Genomic DNA, 21478 nt, shown 5'->3' on the forward strand with positions numbered 1-21478 from the left:
AAACATTTCTAGAAATATACAAACTTCCAAGACCAAATCATGAAGAAATAGACAACCTGAACTGACCAAACATAAGTAGTGAAATTGAATTTTTAATTAAAAAAACTCCCAGTAAGCAATAGTCCAGGACTGGATGGCTTTACAGGGACATTCTACCAGACATATAAAGAAGAGCTAATATCCATCCTTCTCAAACTATTCCAAAAAATTGAAGAGGAGGGAATACTCCCAAATTCATTCTACAAGGCCATCATTACCCTGATACCAAAACCAGACAAAGACACTGGAAAAAAAAAAGAAGAAGAAGAAAATTAAAGGTCAATATCTCTGATGAATACAGATGCAAAAATCCTCAACAAAATATTAGCAAATTGGATTCAACAATATATAAACAGGATAATACACCATGATCAAGTGTGATTCATTCCAGGGATGCTAGGATAGTTCAATATCTGCAAATCAAAATTAAATAAAGGATGAAATCACATGATCATATCAATAGACACAAGATAAGCATTTGACAAAATTCAACATCCATTCATGATATAAACTCTCATAAAAGTTGGTATAGAGGGAACATATCTCAACATTATAAAGGCCATTTATGACAAACCCACTACTAACATCAGACTTACTGGAGAAAAGCAGAAAAGCAGGAAGTTTTCCTCTAAAATCAGGAATAAGACAAGGAAGCTCATTCTCACCAGCTCTATTTAACATCATACTGGAAATCCCAGTCACAGCAATCAGACAAGAAAAAGAAATAAAAGGCATCCAAATTGGAAGGGAAAAAGTAAAACTGTCACTATTTGCATATGACATGATGTTATATATAGAAAACCCTAAAGTCTGCACGAGGAAACTATTAGAACTAATAAATGCATTCAGTAAAGTTGCAGGATACAAGATTAATATACAGAAATCTGTTGCTTTACTATACACTAATTATGAACTATCAGAAAGAGAAAGCAAGAAAACAATCCCACTTAAAATGGCATCAAAAAGACTAAAATGCCTAGGAATAAACTTAACCAAAGAGGTGGAAGACCCATACTCTGAAAACTATAAAACACTGATAAGGTAAATTGAAGATAATACAAAGAAATAGAAAAATATCCTGTGTTTCTGGATTGGGAGAATTAATACTGTTAAAATGCCCATACTACCCAAAGCAATCTACAAATTTAATTCAATCCCTAACAAAATATTCATCACATCTTTCACAGAACTAGAACAAATTATCCTAAAATTTATGTGGAACCACGATAGATACAGAATAGCCAAAACAATTTTGAAAAAAAAATAACAAAGCTGGAGGTATCATGCTCCCTGACTTCAGGTTAAACCACAGAGATACAGTAGCCAAAACCCCATGGTACTGGTACAAAACAGACACACAGAACAATGGAACAGAATACAGAGCCCAGAAATAAACCCAAACACTTATGATCAATTAATCTATTACAAAGGAGGCATGTATATACAATGGATAAAAGATAGTCTCTTCAATAGATGGTGCTGGGAAAACTTGACAGCTACACATAAAACAATGAAATTAGAACATTTTCTCACACCATATACAAAAGTAAATTCAAATGGGTTAAAGACCTAAAAGTAAGCCTTAAAATCTTAAAACTCCTAGAAGAAAACAGGCAGAACACTCTTTGACATAAATCGTAGCAATATTTTTTTGGATCTGTCTCCTGCGACAAAATAAACAAAAGTAAACAATAAGCTATTCGGACTTCCCTGGTGGCGCTGTGGTTAAGAATCCACCTGCCAGTGCAGGGGACACGGGTTCTACCCCTGGACCAGGAAGATCCCACATGCCGTGGAGCAACTAAGCCCGTGAGCCACAACTACTGAAGCCCACACGCTCTAGGGCCTTTGTGCAGCAACTACAGAAGCCTGAGTGCCTAGAGCCTATGTTCCGCAACAAGAGAAGCCACCACAATGAAAAGCCTGTGCACCACAACGAAGAGCAGCCCCCGCTCGCCACAACTAGAGAAAGCCCACGCAGCAAAGAAGACCCAATGTAGCCAAAATAAAAAATAAAAGAGATAAGCTATTCAGACCTAATTAAACATAAAAGGTTTTACACAGCAAAGAAAACCACTGACAACTTACTGAATGGGAGGAAATATTTGCAAATGATATGGCTAATAAGGGGTTAATATCCAAAATATATAATCAGTTCATACAACGCAATATCAAAAAACCAAACAACCTGATTAAAAATTGGGCAGAAGACCTGAATATACATTTTTTCTACAGAAGACATACAGATGGCCAACAGGCACATGAAAAGATGCTCAATATCACTAATCACCAGAGAAATGCAAATCAAAACCACAATGAACTATCACCTCACACCTGTCAGAATGGCTATCATCAAAAAGTCTACAAATAACAAGTATTGGTGAGGATGTGAATAAATGGGAAAACAGTATGGAGGTTTCTCAAAAAAAACTAAAAATAGAACTACCATATAATCCAGTAATTCCACTTCTTGGTATATATCCAAAGAAAACAAAAACATCTTAATAAATCTTAGCACAACTAAATCTCCATAGCATTTTCACCCAGCATCACAGTCACTCAGTCCTTTGTAGGTTTAAATGCTGGGGGGCTCACCTCCCTCCTTTGAGATGTAGTTCCTTGAGGGCATGAATTCTCAATAGAGAACAGTTTCATCAAAAATTTAAAATCTGATACTTAAAAGTGTCTTTGCAGATTCTTCATCTGCACTTGCAGCTTCACTAGATACATTAACGTAGAAAGTGTAATGATCCTTGTTAGCATTAAAACATTCAAAACTGACTCCAAAGGAAGGTATTTCAACAGGATTTTTAGCTGTTGTTTTTTTTTTTTAAGACTTCTTCTTAAGGTCTTCTCATTAGTAGTGAGAAAGCTTCCTCTGATTGTTTCAAAAGCTGCTAAATTGGTGTTAACCAGTGACTTTGGGTTGTATTTTCTCTATTTATCAATCCTCTATGAACTATAATAGTTTGTGACATAGAAACACATGGTCTATTGTAGCAGAAAGTTATACGCAAATTTAAGTCTTAACACTACTCTCCAAATTATTATAATCTTTATTATACCTTTGCTGGTTTGTTTTCAAAAAAAACCAAAAAGAAGTATGTAGATATTTACACATACACAGAAATATATTATAAGCACCTTCAAATTGGATCTGAATATTATTGTTTTATCTTATTTCCTAGTTGCATAAATTTTCAAATATTTTTAGACAATAGAATATTAAGGAAGAATATAAATAACCTAAAATTATTAATCTTTAATTCTAGATAAACCTATATTGTACATTGATGTTTAAAATCCTACATACATTAAAAACATATGAGAAATGCTTTATAAGAATGTATTTTATTATGAAAATACAAATCACCACAGATACATTTCTACTACTTTGGTAAACGTCACATGTGATTCCCCTTTTCTGAAAGTAGGACACAGCAACAGATCTTGTAGAATCTTTAAAGATTCTGTTTTCACACTCTGATCCTCAGATATTCTGCCATCCTGCTGGTTCAAACAGAGAAGAGTCAAACTGTCAAGTAGAGTTTCACATAAAGACTGGTTTATAGATTTTCATAAATGCATGTTAAAGTTAGGTAAGAAAAACATATAGTAAGATATGAATATTCCCTGCTTCTCACTTCCCTCTGCCAGCCAAGATGAATAGGGCAATGTCTGCCCTTACACATAGGGTCATTGACTAATGTGAATAACAAAGAAGAAATTTTGTCAGTTATGCATTCTCCCAAGAGAACAAAAGAAACACTGCAGAGAAGTTTTTGTTTCAGAACAATTTGATTTTTATTTCAATATTTGGAAGATTGCTATATAATTTGGATAGATGTAGAATCATGTATGAAATAATTATATCAAAATTGTTCTATAGAAACACATTTAAGCTTAAGAAAAATTCCACAAATGGTTGACACATTTTCTGCATTCGAATTTGAACATTTCTTTAAGTGAAATAATTACGATTAATCATGAAATTAAATACAAAAACACAAAAATGGATATCAACTTAGGTACCAGTAGTCTTTATCAATAAAATTCAAGTCAAGGTAAAAATAGAGAGGTATATGATCAAATTGAATTTTATGTCTACAAAAATTAAAGAAGCATGAAAATATGTATTGCAAACTGGCCAATTGACCAGAGAAATTTTCTGAGGAAACCTCTCCATTAACAGAGATAAATGTTAATTTTAAAATGTCTCCTTTTGGAGAATAAATATGACCTTCATATAAATTTTTATTATATGAACTAGACTGGCACATCTAATATTACTTTGAAAAATTATTGAGAAATAAATACCCAGAGCCCAAATGAAACGTAATAAGAATAAACTATATGAAACCTAAGTAAGCCTACATAACCAAAGACCAATAACTAATATATACGATATCATTGCAGTCAGAATTAACTTATGTGTATTTTCCCATTTCCACTTCATGCTTTTCTTTCAAAGTATTACCTTTCTATTGAAAGTATTAAATATGTATCTTACAATATCCTTTAAAAGTGCAAAACACAGAGACTATATTATTATATTTATACTCAAAATATAATAAAGCTTATAAGATCACATGAATCACATTCACTTATTAAACATATAGTTATATTAAATCATTTTAAATTTTATTAATAACATCCCATTGATAGATTGACAATGTGTAATTCTTACATAATGATGATCCAGTTCTTTCCTTTTTTTTAACTTTTAGATTCTTCACAACTGTAGGCAGGATGTCACTGTTTTCCTGTGGTAAATATTTATATAGGCCAAATGCAATAGCAGTGAAGAAGATAGTAACTACTTTGCAAATAAAACCTGAATTCGAAAAAAATACAGCCATCAGATGTGTCAATTTATTTAGAGCAAAAATGTTTGCGGAAAGAGCCATCTACCAAAGAAAAGGTAAGTATATTTCATCTATAAATGTACCAATTTTCAAATTGTAGAATGCAATTAATGTCATAAACTTATGTCAAGTTACTTAAAGGAAATTTTAAAAATATGTTTACAAAATCTTTTAGACGTCTTAAACAAATAGCCCAAGACAAATGCAAAGTGTGTTACTATTTCACAGAATGTATTAATTCTAAAACATAAAAATATATTTCTACTTTCAGAACTTAATTATCAGCAGAAACTGGAACCTTTTTAAACAACTTCATGCAGCTTTACTCCTTGAAATATTCGTTTTCCAAAGGCCAACAGAAATATTTCAGAAAAATTAATTGACTATGTAAGTTTTTAAATTCATTTTCATTTTTCAAGTTTTGGAAAGTTAATATATTACAGGAATTATATAAAAGTACTTGAACTTTGGGTGCAAATAACCCTGGTCATTAAAGTAAAAAATATTTTACAGCAACAATATCAGTTATCTGACACTATCAATTACAGTGGTTTCAAAGATAAAATAGGAAACATTAATGAGCTATTTGTAATGATACAATACTTCAAACATTTATTTATAACAGCTGAACACTGCAAACAACCCAAATGTCCATTAATAAGAGCATGAATAAGCTATAGCATATTCATAAAGTGAAACAATACTCAGAAATTTTTTAAAAGCACAAACTACTGCTATAGAATAGCATGGATGAATCTCCCAAAAGCATAACATTAAGCAAGACAGGTGAAAAACCCCACCAGCATGTATTATATTCCATTTGCATAATTTGTAGAACAGGCAAAACCAACATATTTTAATAGAAATATGAAAGGGGTTTATCTGTGGGGGAGGGAAATTGACTAGCCAGGGGCATAGGAGAAATTTCTATAGCTTCTTTTGAGTGCTGGTTCCACAGGTGATTGATAGACTGATAAATTTTTTATTAACTTTTTTAAGTTGATAAAACTTTTGAGAATCTGATGAATGTCACAGCCTTCCTTTATAGAAGACATACAATTGTACAAACAGAATTTTAGGATTCCAAAAATATACTAAAATTTAATGTGGGCTCCTAGGGCTCATGCATCCCTCTTGAATAAGCCTTGCTCTAGAGTAGTGGTATGCATAGAACTTTCTGTGACAATGGCAGTGTTCTACATCTGCACTGTCCCATAGAATAGTCAAATGTGACCATTAAGCAAGTGAAATTTGGCTGTTGATACTGAAGAACTGAATGTTTAATTGCATTAAATTAAATTTAAATAGATATGTGCAGGTAATGTCTACCATATTGGACACTGCAGCTCCAGGATCTCTCACATAGCTGTCTTCAAAGTTTACTGTGATAAAAATCACCTGAGGTGCTTTATTAAAAATATACATTCCTGGGCCTCCCTGGTGGCGCAGTGGTTGAGAGTCCGCCTGCCGATGCAGGGGACACGGGTTCGTGCCCCGGTCCGGGAGGATCCCACATGCCGCGGAGCGGCTGGGCCCGTGAGCCATGGACGCTGAGCCTGTGGGTCCGGAGCCTGTGCTCCGCAACGGGAGAGGCCACAACGGTGAGAGGCCCGCGTACCGCAAAAAAAAAAAAAAAAAAAATATATATATATATATATACATTCCTACCACTAATTCTTGGTATTCTAAATAAAGACCTCAGAACTTACATTTTAGCAAACACTCCAAGTGATTCTGATTCAAGTGACTCATGGAATAAAATTTAAATACTGGTTTACACTAAATTGCTGCAAATGTATATTCCTATTTCAGTTTCCTGTATTTGCCCTTTCTGACTGTAATTCCCTATGTTCTGTATTATCATTATCCCTTTTAGTAGCTCCCTAGTAGGATTTCTAATAGTTCATCTATTTTCTCAATTATATGCCACGTTTGAAAATAGCTAAGCACATTACAGTTATATCTAAAATGAAAACTAAAAGGTTCAGCAGACTTTCTTAAGAATAATGCCTAGTTTTGTTCAATTATCTCTGAGAAATTAATTTTGACTCCTTAAATGCCATTTTTGACTTTTTAAAATTTTTAAAAATTTATTTAGTGTTCAGTATTGACTAATAAGCTCACTGGACAATTGACTTCTGATTTAGAAGGCATTGCTGAATACTGTTTATCAAACAGATATTTGTTACTGTTAAATATTAGAGCCTATCATTATGTGGTTCTTTGAATTACTGAACCCACTCAGTAAAATCACAAAACATATAAACACTTTTAAATGTTTAGCACACCAGAAGTATCTATACAATAAAACCACTGAAAGTTAATGCTGATTAAGGCTTCAGAAATTATGTAGTTCAACATCTTCATTTCACAAGAAGATCTAGTGAATTTCCCGAAGTAATACAAGCATATCGAGGCTTTCCCCAACAATTTGACCATATCACTATAGCATCCCAATTTTCTATATCTCTTATTTATTCAACAATACTGAATGTTTGCTATATGTCGGCCCTGTTTTATCACTGAGCAAAAGAGACGATGTGAAATTTACATTTAAGTGGGATAAGAGTATTTTGATACTTTTCAGTGGTGTAAAATTTCTTTTTTAAATTATCCAATCTCTTTTACTGCAGAAATGGAAAGGGCCATAAGGTCAAGCAACTTAGTTGTATATGTATACAGGCAAAATTTTTTCCCAAATTGAAATTCTTCTAATCATCACCCTTTATTCAGGAATAACATAAAACAATTGTGTAGTTAATGCAATGTCTCAAATATTTACATCAGTTCTATAGTAATTAGTTTCTAAAATATTTTGTATATAATAATATATGCTTCTTTAATAATCAAAGTATCCATTTGTTCTTAGTTTATTATGACTATAACTTACTCTAAACCATACGTTTTTAAAAACAATTTGTACCTAGAGTTTGTCATACAGAGTGAAGTAAGTCAGAAAGAGAAAAACTAACACCATATGCTAACACATATATATGGAATCTAAAAAAAAAGGGTCATGAAGAACCTAGGGGCAGGACTGGAATAAAGATGCAGACCTACCAGAGAATGGACTTGAGGACGGGGGAGGGGGAAGGGTAAGCTGGGACAAAGTGAGAGGGTGGCATGGACATAGATAGATACACTACCAAATGTAAAACTGATAGCTAGTGGGAAGCAGCCACACAGCACAGGGAGATCAGCTCCGTGCTTTGTGACCATCTAGAGGTGTGGGATAGGGAGGGTGGGAGGGAGGGAGACGCAAGAGGGAAGAGATATCGGGATATATGTATATGTATAGCTGATTCACTTTGTTATAAAGCAGAAACTAACACACCATTGTAAAGCAATTATACTCCAATAAAGATGTTAAAAAAATTTTAAATAAAAACAATTTTACTTCTCAATATTCTTCAATAGATATCACTTACATACTCCTGTCAACAGGTAGGCCATTTTTGTCTTGTTATAGATCCAACAACTTCCAATGCTTCCACAGCGCTCAGTATCCCGAAGGATGCAAGAAGTTTCTCCTACTATTTTAAAAATTACTGGTCCAGGTATAGTCCCTATGAAAAAAGCAATGATTGTAAATTCACCATGAAAACACTGTAGGTTGGGATCAGAATGATTTTAATCCTAAATGTAAACTTATATATTTAGTCATCATCACTGTAAACATATCATTTAAAGTTATCTAAGAAGTTGCTTATCAATAGGATTGTTAAAAACTGAAAACGTTATTGAGTGTTTTCAAAAATCCCTATCCCTGTAGATATAAAAAAAGCTAGCAGATTTTCATCTTCTTAGAATGATATGCATGTTGTTATTTAGTTGACATCTCAACATTTTGTTAATTTCTAAATGAAAAACTTAGGAGAAAGTATTTAAAACAGAGATACTAAATATTGATTTTGTGAACTCCATATATCTCCTAAGATTTCAAATTGTGAAATTTTCAATGACTGAAAATTTAGTTTTGAAATGCAGTGTATGCCTGTTATGTATCAAGATATTGCAAAAATAACTGAAAATGTAAATGCTTTGGCATGTTTGTAGCAGCCCTAGCTTCAGAAGACCTCATATGCAGAGGAATAGTTGTGTGCTGCCTGAGGGAAATCTCTATATACTCACAGAGACACTTCCTCAGCAACAGTATTGCTTTCAGGTAAAAGTGAATGCAGTCTTAAAAATAAAAATAAATAAATAAATAAATAAATGCCACTCCAAAGGCATTAGAACTAGGTTTTCAGAACTAACATATCTAACAATTGACCATCTTCCTTAAGAAATTATCGGAGTGCTCATGCCTCATGACTTTTTGATTCCTGTCAAAGACCACTGCCCATCACCAGATTTCCCAGTCTCAGTGAGTGCTGGTACTCTGTTTATAATTGTTCAAAGTGAAAAACCTAGGCCTACTACTCATCTTTTTCTATTTCCCACCATATTTTTTCTAATCCATGATAAACCACTGTAACACTAACTCCAAATACACCTTGGATAAGTTGATTCCTCTTTTTCATTACAACCCCTAGAATCCAATTTAATATAACTCAGACTTCAGCAAAAGCCTCCTTTTTCTTTTCCTCCACATTTATCTTTGATAAATATTTCTCACTCCAGCAGCAGAGTTATCTTTTAAATGTAAATCAGATAATATCTACCCTCTGCTTAAATTCTCTGATGGCAAAACCCTGAAAGATGTAGAGACAGTTGTATCTAAAATATCATCACCTTATTCCACCCTCTCCCATTCAAAACTGCCTCAGCCTCACTGGCTTCCTTTCTGAGGTAAGAAACTGTGCACTTGCTGTTTCTTATGCTCCCTCCTCCACTAAGAATCCATCCTTATCCACTGGATCACTTTTGACCGTAAAAATATGCTCTAATTTTTCTCAATTAAAAAAGCTAATTTAAACCCTGCATATTGATCTAGCTATAGAACAATTTCTCTGATCCCAATTAGAGCCACACTTAAATTTTTCTACTTTCTTGACTCCATTTATCATATGGCTTTCAGTCTTCAATCCAGTCTAATCTTGTTTCCTTACCCCACCAATAATTTTAATCAACTTCTTGAATCAGAGCTCCTAATATAGTCATAATGTGGATTTGAAAGCTATTTTTTGCATAAGAAAGCCTGAAGTACACAGTGCATCACCCTCAGCAAAACCAATTTGTTCTTTGGATATAAATCTTTTAAAACATCAGATTCAGTGTCTTTGGTAATGAGAAATTTTTAAAGCACTAGTCTAGGTTAATGACTTCTCAAACATGCAAGCAATGGAAAATATAGTTTCTATGCTTATATGTGCTTTGTTTCAGCTTACCAAACCACTTGTGTAAGCTTGAAGAATATACTTCTGATCAAAAAGATTCTCTTCTAACTGAATATAATATTAATGCATATTTTATATGACAGGATAGGCTTTACAGTATTATCTTTTTTTTTTTTTTTTTTTTTTTGCGGTACGCGGGCCTCTCACTGTTGTGGCCTCGCCCGTTGCGGAGCACAGGCTCCGGACGCGCAGGCTCAGCGGCCATGGCTTACGGGCTTAGCCGCTCCGCGGCATGTGGGATCTTCCCAGACCGGGGCACAAACCCGTGTCCCCTGCATCGGCAGGCGGACTCTCAACCACTGCGCCACCAGGGAAGCCCCAAGTATTATCTTTTTTACACTAAGTATTGTCTCCTAAATTCTGTAAAGCAGCTCCCCCATTCACTTGTTTTGTGTCAGTTTATCATAATTATTCATTTGAAATTCTAAATATACATGTTGACACATGTATAAATCAAAAAAGAAACCATTCAATTCAATGTAATAATAGATTGCCAAAAGTCCATACCAAATATTCTCAAAATCACAAAGGTCACACCCATGGCCAGAGAACGTTGTTTGTCAGATACAATCCTGCAAGCAAATAGCAATGATATCATGAACAATCATTATTATTAGCTGTAAAGAATGTTTGCTAGGTTCAGGGGTAATTTTTTTCCCTGTGCATCCATTAGACTAAGGATCTTTGGCCAGTTGACAGAGTTCAATCTGGGTGAATTAACTGCAACTCTTCCCATGTTTCCATATTCTGCCCACTGCCAACCAATTCTAAAGCTACTTGTGCTTCACTAGGAGGAAGCATTTATGGCCCAAACTCTCTGCCCCAGCCTTGGCTGAAAAAAATTTAGCACTACCTTTCATACTTCTCATTCTTCATTCTGTGGTGCACATCCATTGTTTCAGATTTCTTCCTTTTGTCCCTGTGAAACTTACTCTCTACCTTTCTCTACCTTGCTCTCCATTTAGGTAATGCACTACATCAATGGGGTTCTCTTGCCTCTGGCTACTGATTGGGTTATGCCAATAGGGCGCTCCAGAGTGAGAAAGGAAGGTGAAGTTCAGGTCTTCATTCCCAGGCTCCCTCTCTGCAGTTACCCAAGTTGACTGGGTCACTAGGCAAAGCAGTATCCTCTACAGGTCTCTCTTCTTCCTACCCTTGTTTCCCTTTGGGTGTTGGGTGGTAACAGACCTGAAGTACTGCACTATACTTTGGGATTCCTTATACCCTGCCCGCATTTTAAATAGCCACATCATTCAACCTTACTTGAATTGTCCTAATTTGAGGGTGCCATCTCTTTTCGGTTGGACCTCTGACTTTTACCCTCACTATTCAAAAGTTAAAATAAATAAGAAATAACTTTCTCAAATATGAAGAATGAAGATCTCTGTATTTTGTATTCGTCAAGTATTTGTTTTAAAAAGAAAAATAATGTATAAAAATCACATATTAGTATTTTGGAAAATAAACTAAAATACAACAAAAAATAATCAACCCTTGAACATTTTAAAAAGTAAAGAAATAGAAGCTACATTTTAAATGGATATTTTAAATAAATCCTGTGCTTACCCTTTATTTCCTTGTTCTGGAACTTGAATAATAAACAAGTATGACCAATATTGTCATCCAAAATGACTCAATTTATTAAAATGTAGCATATTCAGTACTTTATGACTATTTTGTAAAAAGTGAGATAATTCCACCTGTATCAACCTGGTAAAAATATATGTTCTTTCCTCAAATATTTACTACATATTTACCAATTCTTAAAAGATAGTGATGTTTCTAAATGAAACATAATTTAACTTTTATTATGAGCAGATTCATTAAAGACATATAAAGGAAGTAAAGTGTCACATTTTAGAACCACACTTTAGGATAAAGTTTTTGGTATAAAATAGAAATGTGGGTCATATGCCTAACTAAAATTTAGTATTCTGTTTCATTTAGCATAAGCAGTTTTTTTATATGTAGTATAATAATGGTGTTCTCTGAAGTATATAAAGAGCTAACAATAACTCATAATTATTAACAAATATTTATGTATCTTCAGTTTGATTATAACTTTATTTCTGATATACAAAAAAAGATGAAAAGATGAATGATTTCCCTAATTTTCCAAAATCAGTTAAATGAACAGCAAAACAAGAAATAATATTCATAAAACACAATTTTTTAGTGAAAAACATTACTATGTTTTAAGAATAAAGTGATTTTTTTTGGTATTTTGTCTAAGGAGTAAGGCTATGATGGTATGGTTTACGAATTTCATGGAATAAACAAACTATTGGTTAGTACTCTTCCAAGATGTAAAAGACAGCTTCCAATTATCTCTTATGACTTCTAAATATATATTTTCAGTCCATATCTTTCTTGAGTTCTAGACTTAAGTTCCTATCACACACAAAAGTTGCTCTTCCCCTGGTGCTTCCTGTCACAAGAAATGGAATCATCACCCATGCAGTTTTCAAGCCCAAAACCTGGAAAGAGTCATGCTTGAAGGAGTATTCTTTTCCTCATTCACCACAGACAATCAATAATAAAATACTGTGATTTTTATAAATAACTTTTTTTATATCTCTCTCTGATTTTCTTCATCTCTAATTCTACTGGCCTATTCCAAGCGTGTATTTTTTGCCTGAAGAAAATAAAAGAATTTCCTAACTTATCTTCCAACAACCATTTTTATCCCTGCAGTCCACTCTCCACATAGAGCCACAAGTGATTTTTTTAAGGTAAAATTCTGATTACTTCACTAACCCACTAGGAACCTTCAATGGCTCATCAGTCTCATTGCATGCCACCTCACAACTTTTGCCTTTACCACCTTCTTTGTTTACGACATTCTGTCATACAACACTCTTATATAGCTATTTCTTGCACTCAGAGTCAGAGTCTTTGCATACATTGTTCCCACTGTGTGAAATTCTCATCCCCCATCTTTTAGGGCTTAGCTTAAATGTGATTTCCTTAAGGACACCCTCTCTGAATCCCCAGAGAGGAGATTTAGTTTAGATTGTCCCATAATTCTCTCTTGGCATTCTTCTACATTTTTTTTGCAGTACGTTTTAATATTACAATTGAAAACTTATTAGTGAAACTACTTTTTTTTTTTTTTTTCTATTGTGCCACCCTCCAAAGTCCATCAGAGAAGCAGGAATCTGGTCACTTCTGTTCCTCTTTTATTTCACCTTTTTCCCTTAAAGTGCTCATCCACCTTCTTGTTTAAATCCATGGTAACTATCACAGGTGAGAATACATACACATATTAAAATAATGATGGATGGGGACTTCCCTGGTGGCGCAGTGGTTAAGAATCTGCCTGCCAATGCAGGGGGCACTGTTTGATCCCTGGTCCGGGAGGATCCCACATGCTGCAGAGCGGCTGGGCCTGTGCGCCACAACTACTGAGCCTGCACTCTAGAGCCCATGTGTCACAAGAAATAAAATAATAATAATAATAATTAATTAATTAAATAATGAGGGATGGAAGGGAAAGAAATGAAGAACTAATTTTTCTTAATGATCACCTTGATGGAGTGAGAACTGACAAATCATGATATTGATACTTTTCTGTTTAGACTTAAGCCTCACACAGCTTCGGATTTCATCAGAATTCTCCAGAGGAAAAAGAATGGTGTCATTCCTGGCCCCATTTGGTCACCAGAAACTATGTCAGTTTGCTTGCCCCCTAGTGCGACACTCTACCTAGACCTAGTCCATGTTGTCAGCATCTACCCCTCATCAAGAATTGACAAGAATGTCAGGGACAGCTTTAGATCCCTATTTCATCTCTAAAAGCTTCTGCTCTCTCTGGAATTTTAATCCCTCTAGTCCTCTGCCACTTTGTGCCTTTAAATATATGATTGTTAATTTAACCCAGCTTTTCTAGTTATCCTTTGTAGGAGCATTGGCCTGCAATGCTATTCCATCCCACACCACTTCCATGACATTAGCACTTGATAATGATTTCACAATTGATGTATTTGGTTTTGACTTTTATTGTACTTTTTAAAAAATTAAACTCTGTTGAATTTGAAGTTTGATTATATTTTGGAAAGCTATACAAAGAGCACATGCTGGAGAGACATGCTTACTTATACCCCTGCTCTCATCTACTCTCATTTCTATCCCATCCCTTTAGGTTATCATTTTCATCACTTTCTTGTTTATACCTTCACAGTGTTTCTTTATGAAAATACAAATGATTATAAATGCATACCTCTATACTCTCATTTCTTCAGAGGAAGTAGCAAACTATTGGGTTGGCCAGAAAGTTTGTTCAGGTTTTCTGTAACATCTCATGGAAAAACCTGAATGAACTTTTTGGTGAACCCCATATATTGACTGTTCTGTACCTGATTTTTTCATGTTACAATATATTCTTAAGATCCCCTCCTATATGAACATAGAGCCCCTCCCTATTTGTTTTCACTTTCATTATATTACATTGTGCAAAAATGAAATCATCTACTCAACCTGTCTGTTGCTCTTTCACACTTAGTTTTTTTCCAGTGTTTGTTGTTTCATGTATATAGTACATACACAATATGTGGTTCTATGTAATATAGATAGCCTTATGGATGTAAATATATTTTTTTGCAGGATATCTGCAAAAAGGATTTCAAGTACAAGTGCTAGCATAAAGGGTAAACATATCTGCAATTTTTGAAGTATTAAAGATACTCTTTTCATCAGAGTTGCACCATTTTGTGCTCTTTCAAGCAATATATGAAAGTACTTTTTTCTATACAGCCACATAAACAGATCTATTATCAATGTTTTATTCCTGTCAACTAGGTACATAAGAAATACTATCACATAAAATTTTTAAATTCTATGACCTTTACTGTAGATATGGCTGAACATCCTTTCATATTTGTATTTGTATTTTGTTTTCTTTGATGCTTTTCCACTTTTCTATTGGGATGTTAATCTTAGGAGAGCTTTACTTATTAGAGGAATTAATCTTTTATAGAATATGAGTTGCATAAATTCATTGTTCCTTGGCTTTTGACTTTGCTTATTATTTTTAATTTTATGGACTAAAATTTATCAGTCTTTCCCTTATGACTTCTAGATTTTTAGTCATAGTAACAAATACCTTCACCTTTTAAAAATAATAATGAGGGCTTCCCTGGTGGTGCAGTGGTTGAGAATCTGCCTGCTAATGCAGGGGACACGGGTTCGAGCCCTGGTCTGGGAGGATCCCACATGCCACGGAGCAACTAGGCCCATGAGCCACAACTACTGAGCCTGCACATCTGGAGCCTGTGTTCCGCAACAAGAGAGGCCGCAATAGTCAGAGGCCCGTGCACCGCGATGAAGAGTGGCCCCTGCTTGCCACAACTAGAGAAAACCCTCGCACAGAAACGAAGACCCAACACAGCAAAAATAAATAAATAAATTACTAAACTCCTACCCCCAACATCTAAAATAATAATAATAATGAAATTAGCTGATTTTTTTACCACTTGTATTATTTAATTTTTTTTACATTTAAATCTTTGTCCCATTTGAGTTTTTCTTGTTGTATCATATGGGCTCTGGATATAATTTTTTCCCCAAAGTCTATCCCCATTATACCCAAACCACTTTCTTAAAAGTACATTTTTGATGCACTTATTTAGAATTTTACTTTCATTATATTAAATTCCTATATGAGTTGAGATCTATTTCTAGACTTAATGTCAGTCTATTCATAAGTCAATATTATATTGCTTCAGTGTTGAGACTTTATGGTGCATTTTAGTTTATGAGGCGAAGCCTCTGTTACTGTGCTTCTTTGTTTCAGATTCCCAAGCTACTCTTGCTTATTTTTCCATAAAAACTTTAGAATCAGGTTTTATAGTTCAATAATTCCACTAGTATTTTCATTATCACATTAAAATTATGAATTAACTTAAGGAGAACTGATCCATTGGTGGTGTTAGGTCTTCCTATTCAATAATATGAGATATATCTTTTCAAATTGTTCAAGTCAGTTTTTGTGACATTCAAGTGTGTTTCATTTTATTTTGAAACTATTTTTATTTTGAAATTATTATTTATTTTGAAACTCACAGGTAGTTGTAAAAATAGTACAAAGCATCATGGGTACACTCACCCAGCATCCCTAAATGGTGAAATCTTATAGAACTGTAATATAATATTAAAACCAGGAAACTGACATTGGCTTGCTGCTGTTAACCAGACTACAGACCTTATTTTGTTTTCATTTTTCAGTTAATATACGTTAAATTTTTTTAACTGAATTTGTTTGTGTGTGGGTGTGTGTGTGTATAGCTCAATATATCTGCTATTTTTTATACGCTGTTACCTTACCAAATAGTTAGCTAAATGTACTGGCTATTATTTCTTTTTTTATAAATTTATTTATTTTTGGCTGCATTTGGTCTTCGTTGCTGTGTGTGGGCTTTCTCTAGCTGCAGAGAGTGGGGGCTACTCTTTGTTGCAGTGCACGGGCTTCTCATTGTGGTGGCTTCTCTTGTTGCGAAACACGGGTTCTAGGCATATGGGCTTCAGTAGTTGTGGCACGGGGCCTCAGTAGTTGTGGCTCATGGGCTTAGTTGCTCTGCGGCATGCGGGATCTTCCCAGATCAGGGCTCAAACCCGTGTCCCCTGCATTGGCAGGCGGATTCTTAACCACTCCACCACCAGGGAAGTCCTATTATTTCTAATGCAATGTAAAAAGAACTGATAATATTGCTCTAGGAAGTTTTACTGTGACTGGGTAGACAAATACTGGAGTTCAAATGTCACCAAAAGTGAAGGATCCTATGTTCAACATACCTTTCAATCAGGACCTCTTGAAAGATGATACTCTAGGATAAAGGACAATCTGAAAATTGATAAGGTCTTTAAAAAACTTAAACCTATCCTTAAATCAGCTAAATTCCTGCTTGGTTTACAGAGAACTGTTCCTATTCTACTTTCCTTAATAAAGCTATTGTAAAATATTTTTGGAGTTATTAATGTTCAGAGTCTCTATTATTTTTGGTACACAAAATCTCACATGATTAAAAATAATTATAGGAGTTATAAGAGACAGAGTCAAGAGAAAAAAATGAAATTTAAATAGTACTACAGAATATTCAGATACTAGATATCTGACAGACATTTTAAATTTAGAGGATTAATATGTCCAAGAAAACAGATGACAAGAAAGAGAATATTATCAGAGAACTAGAATCTATTAAAAAGAAATAAAATTCTATAACAGGAAAGTACACTAATTATAATGAACTCATAGGTGAATTTAACAACTAATTAGACACAGGGGATGGTAGAATTAGTAAATTAGAGTACAGGTAACTGGAAAAGCAGGTGGAAATATTATTAATACATTAGAGATCAGTGAAAAAACTTTAGTCTGAAGCACAGAGCATAAAAACAAATGAAAACAGAAAGTAAAAAAGAATAAAAGATACATGGATATAGTGAAAGGTTTACAATATGTGTAACTGATATCCAAAAGGTGAGTAGATAAGGAATAGAGCAGAAGCAATATTTGAAGAAAGAATAGTTAAATATTTTCCAAAACCAATGAAAGATACTGTGGTAGATAATCACTCAACATGGCTATCATTGATTCCTCTTTTCCCCCAATACATGCTTGTTGCTCCTGACATCAAGAGATGGAATCTAATCACCCTCTTTTGAAACATGACTTTTTTGACAAATAGAATGCAGAAGAGTGACATTCTTGGACTTTCAGCCTAGGTCTAATGAAGCCTTGCAGTTTATGCCTTGTACCTTATGCCTGGGTCTCTTAGAACACTAAAACCTGGGATGTTCCCTTTTGGAATTCTTGCACTTTGTTAGCAGACGTTTAAGTTACACAAAGAAGCCTCTATGACCAATCAACAGCTTCACCTAAGCTCCTAGGAAAATTTAGCCTAAATTGTCAGCCATCTAGGAAATCTAACCCAGTCATGCTATCAGGTAACTCAAATGTTATGTGCCATCTGACCACAAGCTCAAGAGAAACCTTAAGCAAGAACTACCCTGTTGAGCCCAGTCAACTCGCAGAACCATGAAAGATAAGGATAAATTGTTGTTGTTAAGTGATTAAACCTGGGATGGTTTGTTACTGTTATGGACTGATTTCTGTTCCCTCCAAAATTTATATGCCAAAAATCCTAACTCCCAGTACTTTGGAATGCCATCATATTGGATACAGGGTTTTACAGAGGTAATTAAGTTAAAATGAGGTCAGTTGGGTAGGCCCTAATCCAATATAACTGGTGTCATTATAAGAAGAGAAAATATGGACATAGACATTCACAGAGTGAAGATAATGTGAAGACTCAGGAAAAGATAGCCATCTACAAGCCATGGATATCTGGAACAGACCCTGCCTTCATAGCCATCAGAAGGAACCAACCTTGCACCAACTGTACACTTCTAAATAACACATGGTTTAAATGAAAAATACATTGAAAGGCATATTTGAATTGAAAGTATGAGTAAAAATATATATCAAGACTTCTGGGATGCAGCTAAATTTATACTTGGATAGAAAAGGCATATATACCAATAGACAGAAGATATAGGTGAATAAAATAAAAATACTAAAAACATAGAAGTAAAATGATAGAAATTATAAAGATAAAAGCAGAAAGATTTGTTAGTCACACACACACACACACACACACACACAGACAGACATTCAATTTTTAATTTAAAACATTCTCACAAAGAAATTCTAGGCCAGGTACATGACAACTGAGTTCTTCCAAAGATTTAATTAAAAAATAATACCAGGGCTTCCCTGGTGGCACAGTGGTTGAGGGTCCGCCTGCCGATGCAGGGGACGTGGGTTCGTGCCCTGGTCCGGGAAGATCCCACATGCCGCGGAGCGGCTGGGCCCGTGAGCCATGGCCACTGAGCCTGTGCGTCCGGAGCCTGTGCTCCGCAACGGGAGAGGCCACAACAGTGAGAGGCCCACGTACTGCAAAAAAAAAAAAAAAAAAAGAGAACATATTGCTAAGAGAGCTCTTTAAAATGGAGCTGGAAGGCCATTAAGGAAGCAGGGCTTACGCACATCCTCACCAGCTGGAACCATGAACTTTTGAATTGGGCCAAACCACAAATATTCCAAGGACTCTACAAGAAAACCTGCAACCTGTCACAGTAATGAACTTTTCCCTCCCTCTAGTGGTAGCCTTTGGCTACCAATCACATAAAGATAAGAATAGCTTTGGCTTGCCAGTACCAATTATAATTCTTTTGAAACAACTTTTGCAACCTTGTTGGGTTTTTTGCCTTTATAAACCCCTGTCTTTTATCTCCTCCTTGGAACACATTTTCAACTCTTGCTCAGATCAGTGTCTCCTGAATTGGAATTCTCAGACGCCAAATAAAGCCTTTATTTCTTTGCGGCTTTGATGTGGTGAATTTTGTTCATTATTACATAGAAAATCTGAAGTAATCTACCAACTAACTATTAGAAATTAATATGAACACAGTCACAAAATACAAGGTCAAAGCAATAAGAATGAATTGCATTTCCTTCATACCAGTAATAAACAACTATTTTATACTATGCTATACTAAATATCAAAAACATCAGTTACCTAGGAATGAATCTAATGAAGGAGGTTTAAGACCTCAACTCTGAAAAAGAAAATTATGAAACGTTATTGGAGAAATAAATGAAGATTTAAATAACTGAAGGAATCATACTTCATTGAATGATCAAGAGACTCAGTGTGGTAAGTATAGCAATGCTCCCAAATTGATTCAAAGACATTCCAATCCAAATCTCAGCATGTTTTTTATGGACATTAACTAGGTGATTTTAATCACCTAGAAATACAAAGCACTGAGAATTGCCAAGATAATCTCAAAGATGGACTTACAACAAAGACTGATGTAAATATTCACAAAAAATACACAGCAATTAAGACAGTGTAATGTTGGTACCGGGATGCTCAAATACACCAATGGAACAGAACAGAGTGCAGAAATAGAATCACATATATAGAGTCTGCTGGTGCATGTCTGTGGGGAAAAGACAGCCTTTGAATAAACGGTGGTGAGTCAATTAGTATCCATCCAAAAATGATGAACCTGGGTCCCAACTTTATACAAAAAATATCATTCCCAGTTGAATTATTGATTTTATAATCTCTTATTAAAATAACATAAGAAATGTCCACATGACTTTGATCAGGCAAAGATTTCTTAAACAGGACATTAAAATTAAAAGTTTATTTCACTCAAAAGATGCCATTATCAGAGTGAAAAGGCAAGTCATAGAGTTGAAGATATTTGTCATGAATATATATGTCAAATGACTCCCACATTTGGAGTATATAAAGAAATTCTGCAAATCAATAATAAAAAAGACAGACAACCCAATGTAAAAATAGACAAAAGAACAGAAAAGACATTTGACAAAATTGCACATTCCTATGGCTAATGAATAAAGGAAAACATGCTCAATAATATTAATCCTCTGAATAGGGAAATTAAAATTACAATGAAATATCAACACTTATACACCTATCAAAATTGCTTGAGTTTAAGAACAATTAACAATAGACTGCTAGAAGAATGAACTAGTGCAAATACTTTAAAAATTTATTAAAAAGCTTAACATACATATGACTCAGTAATTCTGCTGTTTATATGTGTACTCAATAGAAATATATTCATATGTTTTCCAAAAAACAAGTAAAAGAATGTTCATAGAAACAGCATATTAGCCCTAAAGTGGAAACAACATTAACTACAGAATGAATATATTTTAGTATATTCACACAATGGACTACTATAAAACTATGTTGTACAATATGGTTAACTATTACCCATGTGTGCTTACTTAAATTTATGTCAATTAAAACTAAATAAAATTAAGAGTTCAGTGCCTCATTCACACTGACCACATTTCAAATGCACAATAGGCACATGTGGCTAGAGGCTATATTGGATATCAGAGATACAGAACATTTCCATCATTTTACAAAATCTGATTGGATAGTACTGCTATAGAGCAATGAAAATGAATTTCTGTTATATACAACCATATGAATGACTCTTAAAAGCACGTTGTTGAGTAACGAAATGCAGACACAAATGACTATGTGCTGTATTCTCCTGTGTATGCATAAAGTTCAAACACAGAACAAATTAGCCTATTCACTGCAGAAGTCAGGAGAGTGGTAATCTTTAGGCATTAAGGGTTTAGACAAGAAGGGAGGTGGAGGAGGGGCTTTTGGAATACTTGTATTA

The 21478-nt window shown here is 34.3% G+C and overlaps 1 protein-coding gene across 1 annotated transcript in view; it reads right to left on the reverse strand.

Annotated features, from left to right (window-relative positions):
* Positions 1 to 21478, reverse strand: part of SLCO6A1 (solute carrier organic anion transporter family member 6A1) — a gene marked incomplete at both ends in the record, with an annotated part of 109193 nt that overhangs the window by 11115 nt on the left and 76600 nt on the right. Inside the window, 2 exons of the mRNA XM_079918632.1 lie at positions 8337 to 8470; positions 10751 to 10815. Of these exons, the coding sequence (XP_079774758.1) occupies positions 8337 to 8470; positions 10751 to 10815 (199 nt within the window). The remainder of the gene's footprint in view (positions 1 to 8336; positions 8471 to 10750; positions 10816 to 21478) is intronic.

Source organism: Stenella coeruleoalba (genome assembly GCF_951394435.1).
Source record: "Stenella coeruleoalba genome assembly, chromosome: 3".
NCBI classification, from domain to species: Eukaryota; Metazoa; Chordata; class Mammalia; order Artiodactyla; family Delphinidae; genus Stenella; species Stenella coeruleoalba.